At 53.7% G+C, this 9,693-nt stretch overlaps 1 protein-coding gene across 1 annotated transcript; it reads right to left on the bottom strand.

Moving 5' to 3' along the window:
- SP5 (Sp5 transcription factor) lies at positions 1-2,107 on the bottom strand. The gene is made up of 2 exons (XM_061453205.1): positions 1,926-2,107; positions 1-1,380 (listed from the first exon to the last, which is right to left on the bottom strand). Exons 1-2 carry the CDS (start codon positions 1,974-1,976, stop codon positions 328-330), a joined length of 1,104 nt encoding a protein of 367 aa, XP_061309189.1. The 5' UTR covers positions 1,977-2,107; the 3' UTR covers positions 1-327.
- Between the last annotated feature and the right edge of the window lie 7,586 nt (positions 2,108-9,693).

The raw sequence follows: 9,693 nt of genomic DNA, 5'->3' as shown, positions 1-9,693 counted from the left end.
GGCGCCTACAAGCCCCGACCACGGAGGCGGCTGCCGCGGTCTCCTCTCAGCCTCGCCCCGGGCCCTCAGGGGCGGGGAGGGTGCCTGTCCCGGGACGAGGACGCGTGGCGGCGGCAGACCCGGGGCCCTACGAGCGTCCAGTCCCGGGCCTGAGGGTCCCGGCTCCGCCTCCAGCCGAGCTCCCTCTCGCTGGGCCCGACGCGAGTCAGAGAGCCGCCCGCCCTGCCTCCGGCTGCGGGGCTCCCTCAGCTCGGGTCCCCGCTGCGCCCCGTCTTGGCCCGCAGGTGCCGCGCAGTCCCGGCCCGGTCCCTCCCCGCCGCCCGGCGGTCACAGGTCGCGGCCGTCCTCCCGCTTGACGCCGTCCGCCGCCGACTTGAGCTTCTTGTTCTGGTGGGTCTTGACGTGCTTGGCCAGGTGGTCGCTGCGCATGAAGCGCTTCCCGCACTCGGGGCAGACGAAGCGCTTCTCGCCCGTGTGAGTCCGCAGGTGCCGCTGCAGCTCGTCGGAGCGGGTGAAGCTCTTCCCGCAGAAGAGCCAGTTGCAGACGAAGGGCCGCTCGCCCGTGTGCCAGCGCAGGTGCGCCTTCAGGTGCGAGGTCTTGCCGTAGACCTTCCCGCAGCCGGGGATGTGGCAGATGTGCTGCTTCTTCTTGCCCGGCTCCGCCTCCGGGGCGCTGCCCGCGGCCGACTGGCAGTTGGGGCAGCGGCATCGGCGGCACCTCCTGGCCGTGGCCGCCAGGGGAGACTTGGTCTGCAGCAGGGCGGCGATCTGCGTCTGGTACTGGGCGAAGTCCGAGTGGCCCAGCACCAGGCTCCGAGGCAGCGCCGCGGCCGCGGGGAAGCGGTGGCCGCAGCTGCCCGGAGCGCCGGCCTGCTGGATGCTCCACCAGGGGATGTCCTCGGGCGGCGGGTTGGGAGAGAGCTGCCGGCAGGGCTGCGTCGGGGGCAGCAGGTTGGAGTAGCCGGGAGGCAGCGCGGCCTGGGCGGCGTAGGGGACGTATGCGGGGGGGCAGCTGGAGGGCAGGGCGGCCATGGAGGAGGGCAGCATCTTGACGGGGGAGAACTCGTACGGGTAGGAGGGGTCCGCCGGGGGGGTGAGGGGCAGTTCGTGCGCGCCCCCGAAGGAGGGCTGCAGATGGTTCTTCTGAGGGGTCAGCCCCAGGCTGGGGTGCGGCGGCGGCAGTCCCCCCGGCGAGTGCGCCGGCATCTCGCCGCTCCACGGGTGGAAGATCCTGGAGGGGGATCCCAGGGTCGGGTCGTAGGAGACCTGCAGGAAGTCCGAGGGCGCTGCGCCCGGCTGTCCGATCCGGCTACAGGTGGCGGCCAGAAGAGCCAGGGGCGAATGCTTGGCCAAGTCTGGGGAGGCGCTGGGGGTGCGGTCCTGCGCGGGAGCGGGAGGGAGGGAGGGAGGGATGATGAAGAGCGCGTTACTCGCCGCCGCCCCGCGGGAGCAGCCTCGCCGCTCGCGGGAAACTTTGCGCACCGCTGCCCGCGGGCGGCCGGAGCCGCGCCACAGCTCCCGCGGCTGGCAAACTTTCCCAAAACAGCGAGCGCCAAACCGGCAGGACGGGCCCGGCCCCCGCGCCCCGCCCAGAGACCGGTCCCGCCTGCGGCAAGGGCTGCCGGCCCCTCCGCCTGTTCTGGACTGTGGGCGACAGGAAAGGGGCCGCTACGGGAAGAGGGCAGCCCCCGGGCCGCGCTGACCCACCCAGCCACGGGACGGTGCCTGGAGTTACCGCCGGGCTGTTGGTGGGCGAGGGAAGTTGCCAGCCAGAAATGCCGGGCTCCTTACCCCCGGGTCCCTGCCTACCTCTCCCGAGCCGCCCCCGGGTGAAGCCCAGGGAGGGAGGCAGCAGGCGCCCGCTGTCCCTGCGCAACGCGGGTCACACCCGTGGAGCCTGCCCGGCCCCGAGCGCGGGTACTGACCTGGAGGAAAGCCTGGAGGGGGTCGTTCCGGAGGACGGCCACGGCAGCCATGGCTACTGCTCCCGGGGCGAAGGGAAGGCGCCGGGGCACAGCCGAGGCATGGGGACACCGAAAGGAAGACGAGGAGCTGCCCAGTTTCTTTCTCCCTCTCTCTCTCCGTCTCCCCTTCCCTCTGATCTCTTCGCCTCCGTGCCCGTCCCACCCCCCCGCACTGCGCGATCTCCGCGGACTGTCTGACTGCACCAGGATCACCTCCAAGAATTTGATAAGGACTTTGCTGGGCCGCCAACCAGTCAGAGGGAAGATTTATGGCTTTGAAGTTTGCCGCTACCCAATCATCAAAGAATAGCGGCTCTTTCAGAAGCGAAAGCAAATCCTTTGAATCCACAAAGCTCCTATGGTGTGTTTGTTGGTCTGGATAAAAGAACTGATTATTAGGGGGGATGGGAAGGGAGGAGATAAAGGCGGGACAATTAATGAAGTAATCACTATGTGGGAAATGTATATACACAAATAATTGGATTTTCTTGATCAAAGGACCCCTTACCGCCTGGAGACCCTCGCATTGGATGTGCCATACACCAAGACACTGGATCCCCGCTCTACCCCCCCCCCCTTTTTTTTTCTTCCTTTTTTTTTTTCTTTTTGTTTGCAATTAAGGATTTGTGGCAGAGCCCTAAAGTGACAGCGTGTCTTTGTTATCGCCCGAGAAATCTGCCCCCGGATTACCCTGATAGTGTTTAATGACTCCAAGTAACAGGAGCACAGCGGGTTCACCTGATCGGGGCTGGTCGATCCCAGCCGTAAAACTTCCCAGGAGTAATTGTCAGCAGTTCCTCCCCGCTCCCTCCCTCCTTGCGCCCGCCCTTTCCCCGCGGCTGGGGGATATGCCCTCGGTGTGACTCCGCGAACACCCGCGCAGTTTCTCCTCTGGTCGCCGGGTTTGGTTTCGCGTCGCTCTGCGGCGCTACTGACCAGAGCCCCCGCCGGGTAACGCGGGGCCAGGCTGGGAGGTGGGACGGCGGGGTGCCACCGGCAGCAAGCATCCCCGCGGGCAGACACACCGGCCGACCAGCCGCCGACAGACAGAACGGGAAAGTTTCCTCTTCCCTAGAGGGAGGCGGGTGTGAAACACGTAATTTCTTTAAACGAAGGCAGGAGTCTCTCCTGGCAGCGTTCTTGGGGGAGAAATGTGTGCCCGCGGGGCCGGAGGGCTGTGCCCGGCGGCCCTGGCGAGCCTGCCTGGGCAAGGGCGAGAACGGGATCTCAGGCTCCTCGGAGCACGGACAGTATTGCCGGGTTGCTGTCTCCAACCTCTGGTCCACCTCCTGACACAAAGCCATAAAACTCGGGCCCGAGGGCTCTGCTCCCTCACCCCTCACTTTTCGGCCTGTGTATAGACACATACGTGTGTGTCTGAAGAATCCAGCCCGCTTTTCCTCGGACCGCCGGCGAGGCTATATCCCCAGTCAGCACCACCAAGCACATCTGGGTCACAGCTCCCACGGCCCGCTCGGCACCGCGCTCTGCTCCTCGCTCTGCTCCTCGCCGCTTCCCCATCTGCTCTGGGGCCGTCGCAAATGTGTAAGCCGGCGCGTTTGGCCAGGTACCAGGCGAGGACGTGCAGCTCTGCCGTGGGGAGGGGTGCCCCTCCGGGCAGATGCCGGCTGGCTCTGGTGCTCCGGGGCTGTTTGCCCAGGTAACTCGATCCTCCCCGCAGTCGCCGGGTTCAATTGTATTCGCACCGCCACTGAAGCCTCTTTAAACGCCAGCACACAGAGATCTTTATCTGGCTTTCCTGTAGAAACAATCACTGTCCGCTCAAAGACTTTCAAGAGTTGTAGGGCTTGAATTAGATCGGTATCTTTGAAGGGATTAAAGTGCCAAGTCCTCTCCCACGGCTCCATATTGAGTCCTGGGGAGAATTAAAAGCCCGATCCCGTGTAGCACTGATCCCCTACGTAGCAGCCACTTCAAGCTCTCCCCATGGCCAGGCTTCACCAGGTCGGCACTAGGCAGAGAAGCGCTCCGCACCCAGCTCTTTTACCACGCAGTGATGCTCCGAGGCCGCGCTCGCCGCGGCCGCAGCAGCAGGGTGCGAGGCAGTGGCAGCAGGTCCCTACCTGCTCGCGGAGCCCACCACCTGCACACGGCCCCGCAGGTGCGCGATGCGCGGGGACCGCGCCGCCTCCACACGGGACGGGACATGGCAGGAGACGGGCAACCCTAGCGGGCCCCGGCCGGCAGCGGACGCCAGCGGGACCACCGCGTACCACCCCGCCAGCAGCCGTCGGGTACCCCGGGATCCCCGGCCGAGTTCCATCCACGCCACTGGGGTCGCCCCGGTCAGAGGCGTGCTCCCTTCCTGCTGCACCTGGGCAGGAGGAGGCCGGTGGGACATCTCCGCGGGGACCCCGACCCGCACCTCCGCTCCCTGGAGCAGCGATAACCCGCCAGGCAAGCGGAATGGCGATGCTCGTACTTGTCCCTAAACTTCTGCATCCCCACAGTCGTGCCAACCTGGGATTCCTACGAGGTGCCTGATTTAATTCCTAACTCGAAGTTTGTTAATTCGTTTTATCTAATAATTGCCGGGAGAATAATCTGAACAATATTTATAAACGAAATGAGAGTGGATAGGTAGTTCAGGAGACACTGAACACCTCCCGGCTCCCCCCAGTCCTTAAGGTATGTTATTTCCTAGTTATCTCGATGAACCCAAATGAACTGTCATGTTACAAAAGAGTTAGTGGAAAGTTGGGTAAGTTTCTATACAGACGTCACACTACAAATGCCATAAATCTGCAGCCAAGAAAGCACACTGCTTAGAAATCGAGAATAATTTCTCATTTCTGGAAGAAACCAATGGGCTGAATAATGAAACGTTGCAGTCATAATTTTCCGTACAAATAATTAGTGTTCAAACTCGGAGCATTTCAGTCTCCTGAAATGTATTCTTAATGAAGTGATGTTCAGAGCTGTCATTAAAAATGCAGGGCTGGAAGATCAAAGTACAATATTTATTTTAGAAATTTGTTTCAGTTATCAGGAGATACAGGTATCAAGGCCAAGTGTCAATTCACTTACACAAAGCACCGTTTCCATGAGAAATGGGCTGCCGCTACATCCTACTGTCAAGCGAGGAGGCACCAGTGCTGAGGAGCGGCGCCTGGGGCGGGCAGGAGCTTCCGAGAGGGAACCCACTCTGGCCGCAGCCCAGGGGGACGGTCCCCACTGGCAGGGCCGCGGGAGCCGGAGCGGCGCTGGGGCCCGCCAGGGAGGGTGCGGCAGCGCCGCCGGGGCCGACCTACCCCGGCCTGGACGCAAGAAGAGCTCCAGCCCAGGTGCGGAGGAGCCACCGCCTGTTCTGGCGCTACGTCCACCACGGAAACCGACCAGCAGACACCGGGCCAGAAGGACTCAGGCTGCTCTGGGCGGGATGGGAGCGGGTGATTTCAAGGCAGTGGACATAAAACGTGAGGCACCATCACCACCTTCACAGCTTTCAAAGCCAGGATTTTTCAAATTCGGATATCCCAGAGTGCGTGTCCCACTGTGCAAGGGCTTTCTGGACTCTGGTTTGAATGCAGGTAGCAGAGAAAAAAATACTTGGGAATGAGAGAAGTGCCAATGATCCCCTCTATGGTCTCCACTGTTCCTCTGCCCCCTAGGCCTCCAGCACTCTGTCCTGGAGCCTACCTCAGAGCCTGTCCGAGTGTCAGCTCACACTAACATGTGAACCCATGCACTCACCATCCCACCTCTTATGACACTCCCAGTCCCCCCCAAGACCTTTGTATTCCCCTGCCATGAATCCCCCAGTCCCTCAGCTCTTCCAGGACAGCCAGGAATGACCCTGGGAGCCTGGATGAGCTCTAGACACATCCTGCCCCCAGTTTGGGGATCGGAGGCTGCCTTAAATGAAATAGTGTTCTTTTAGCAGGAAAAGAATCAAAACAAGAGCGCTCTTAAGTGAACAGCTGGGTTAACGTTCAGCCAAGCCTCCTAGTTCTCCCTGAGAGTGTGGCAGGCTTTAAACCTGAACAGGCTTCAGATAAGCTTGCTCCAAAAGGCAGAGCTCTCACACCATCCCCCATTCTATCTGGTTTAAACCCTTACTAAAAGAGACCATCTATCCATAGCAGCAAGAAGTTTCACCAGAAGTTAAATTAACCCATGTATATAGCTCCAAGTACATGTAGTCATACTGCCAAAAGTTCTGAGTTACGTACCCTTAATATTACTATTATTTACTTCAGCATATTCACATTTTTACAGGGGCAACATCACTGGCATAGTAATAGGAGTCACCAGTTGATGTTTTTAACCCACTAGTTTATATGGTTTGTTTATTGGCTTCAGATTACCAATAGTTTTAACAAAATTGTATTTCCTAAGTTTTATCAGAGTTTAATTGAACATCAGTAGGTGAAAATAAAAGGATTAAAAGCTGTTACAGCACCTCCTGCATTTTTCTGTGCATGAAGGAAAAACAAAACCCTAGACAAGATCAGCATATGCAGAAGCACAGTTAGGATTTAAAGGCTTGCCTCAACATTTCCCAGGCTAGGTGTGGATTTCACAAAGATTATTAGAAGATTTCCCAAACCTCTGAAAGCTGAGCTGCCCTTAAAGAAAAGGAGGACAAATTTCATGCCTCACAACAGTTTTACTGCCTGTTGTCAAAGCTTTAAATATTTGAATGTATTCATCTTCTCCTTCCTTGGCTGGCCCTTTGTAACTCCTCCTCCTGTCCTGGGGAACAATGGTGAACATTTTTGGATACACTTCCTCCCCTTGCTTCCATACTTTAAAAAGGAGTCAGACTCTTAACTATATCCATATTGAAAGTGTTATTCTTGGCTCCATTTTGAATGCCTGGGACACCTTTAAGTTCAAAATGATCATTTTGAACTCTGGAAACGCCTTTCTGCCTCTGGCATATGCAGCTACACTTTCTTCACCACTAATAGCTAGAAAAGGAGTTCTAAAAAATGAAAAGCAAGCCAAGACTCTGGTGAGTATGTGAAAAGATCTGCTGTGTGCATCCTGCTTGTCCTTTCATTGTGGGAAACATTAGGTTAAAAAAGCCTGTATTTTTGGTTGAATGCATTTGTTTTGGGAAGACTGGATGGGAACCTTTTATTTTATTAGTACAGATACATACAACCACTCTTTTCTTGAATTGTAATTACTCAGTGTGGAATGAAAAGGTAATTAAACTGTTGTTTGCCTCCTTTTAACTACAGGAAGTATATTATCTAAAACCTGGGTCCCATGGTCATTAATTTTAGTTACTTAGTATATTTATTGACAACTTAAACAGCTGTCTGTGTCTATACTGTGTTAAAACTGGCAACGGCACAAAGTTTGGCCATAATGATCATTGTTCAACCTACACATAAATATTGTGTGATCATATGGCTGCCACATTGCTATTGATTTGGCTGAATGGATTAATCCCACTGTAAAAATACACCTGTTACTTAATGAACTTGTGCTGTAATTTTATAACATTTTGGTACAGAAAAGATTAAGTATTTTCTAACAACATTTTTCAATATTTCAATATTTCACTTTTGAAACAGCCCAGTGCACAAGAGTATATATAAAAAATCCATTATATTTCTTACAAAATGTAAGTGCTCTATACAAAGTCTTCAACAACTCTTCTTTAGCTGAGGGGAAAAAAAAAGGAGACAGGAGGAAAAATCTCAACAGTGGGATTGTGAGGGTCAAAACACAGATATGGGACATGGCTGTGGCATTGCCGGTGTGTTGGGTAAAAGATACTGTCTTCACACCAAGGGAAATAAATAATCTGAAAACCCTCCCTCGAGATCCTCTGTGTATAATGGTTTTGAGGTAACTTGCTCTGACTGCTTTTCCAATGCATGCATATTGGTGAAAGGCAGTCAGAGCTCCTTGTGCCTATCAGCTATGACACAGGTATGTGCCCCCCAATGTGGGGAGAGTTTTTGAATGTGACCTAGAAAGTTCTAAATTAAGAGAAGATTAATTTCTCTTTATATATTCATTTATTTATTCATTTATTTATTTAATGTCAGTCTCCTTGGCTGCCATCACAGGCCCAGGATCCCAAGGAGGACTGGGGAAAGCCTCAATTACAATTTTCAAATTACTTATCTCTCCTTAGCTGAACATAAAGACTTAAAAACACTGCCCTCTTAGACTGATAGAAAAGTCTTTTCTGGAATGCAGTGCATGATATGTTTCTGTGTCACTTCATACCTTAATGCCATAAGTGATGCAGAATAATACATAAATAGGTAAATGCATAAATTGTGTGAACTATTCAAATACAAATTTGCCCCCTCCAATTCTGAAAATAAAAATGACATAAATAAACTGATACCAAATGTATGTAATGCTTGTATTATGCTTTCCATCCTCACAGCACTGTAGAAATATCAAGTCATTCTCACTGTACTTTCACGCAGCAGAGACAGCTTTCATCCCCTTCTTTTCAAAGGGAACAACCATGGCCATACACACAACTGCTCCAGGTTTGGAAAAAGGAGCTCCTTGCCTCAGTCTTGCACAGACTACCAGACTGCTCTTCACTGAACACTTAAATTGCTCCAGCTCAGCTCAAACCTCAGGAGCAGTGGCCGAGGCATGTACCTCCTGCTGGCAGGCTGGCCATGCCAAACCAAAGCAAACAATCCTAATCTGGGAATAAATCACATTTCTCTTCACTCTTCAATCAGCCCCTGTTGGTCAGGAGCAAACAGCTTGAGCAGCTCTTTGAGACCTCACTTGTGTGCAGTTCTGGTGTCCTCAACATAAAAAGGACATGGAACTGTTGGAACAAGTCCAGAGGAGGGCCACAAGGATGATCAGGGGACTGGAGCACCTCCCATATGAGGATAGGCTGAGAAAGCTGGGGCTGTTCAGCCTGGAGAAGAGAAGGCTGCATGGAGACCTCATAGCAGCCTTCCAGTGTCTGAAGGGGGCCTATAGGGATGCTGGGGAGGGACTCTTCATTAGGGACTGTAGTGATAGGGTAGTGATAGGACAAGGGGTGATGGGTTAAAACTTACTCAGGGGAAGTTTACATTGGGTATAAGGAGGAAGTTTTTTACTGTGAGGGTGGTGAGGCACTTGAATAATTACATTATTAAGTAATAATTACATTATTAATGCATAATACAAGCATTGCATACATGAGGCCCAAGGAAGTTGTGAATGCTCCATCCCTGGCGGTATTCAAGGCCAGGTTGGACAGAGCCTTGGGTGGCATGGTTTAGTGTGAGATGTCCCTGCCCATGGCAGGGGGTTTGGAACTAGATGATCTTAAGGTCCTTTCCAACCCTAACTATTCTATGATTCTATGACAAGAAGAGGAGAAAGGTTGTTCCCCTCAAAGACAAGGGTGTCAGGATGGCCATGATTCCTGCTCCAGTCTAATGAACAGTGTAATTTTTTTCACACTTCTGGAATCTCTGAAATGAAGGGCGAAAAGAAATGACCTTCAAATGGGTACAGTTTTTGACTTACCTCCCTCAGTAAACCTCGCATCCTTATTTTTCCCATTACATGGAGGAACCCCCCATATTCTACTAGAATGGAGCTGAGACAATCACATATTGCATATGAAAGACAGAATGGTCCATCATGAAGGAAAGATAATGAAATAAAATGGAAATGTATTCTTAGCCTAAATTACCTATTTGTTATGCTGGGGAATGAGAGAGAAACTACGATGCAGTGCTGGGACTCCAATCCCCAAATGATACAGCTCTAT

The sequence above is a fragment of the Pezoporus flaviventris genome, unplaced genomic scaffold (genome assembly GCF_033815535.1).
Source record: "Pezoporus flaviventris isolate CSIRO_AGI_PZ_B2104156 unplaced genomic scaffold, CSIRO_AGI_Pfla_v1 ptg000001l, whole genome shotgun sequence".
Classification (NCBI taxonomy): domain Eukaryota; kingdom Metazoa; phylum Chordata; class Aves; order Psittaciformes; family Psittacidae; genus Pezoporus; species Pezoporus flaviventris.
Note: the sequence above shows the minus strand (reverse complement) of the source record. Positions and strands in the feature narration are given on the sequence as shown.

Excerpts from the sequence above, each read along its gene's own strand:
- SP5 (XM_061453205.1), bottom strand. The coding sequence starts at position 1,976 with ATGGCTGCCGTGGCCGTCCTCCGGAACGACCCCCTCCAGGCTTTCCTC. Across the intron at positions 1,381-1,925 it reads CCCTCCAGGCTTTCCTCCAG|GACCGCACCCCCAGCGCCTC; the intron begins GTCAGTACCCGC and ends GCTCCCGCGCAG.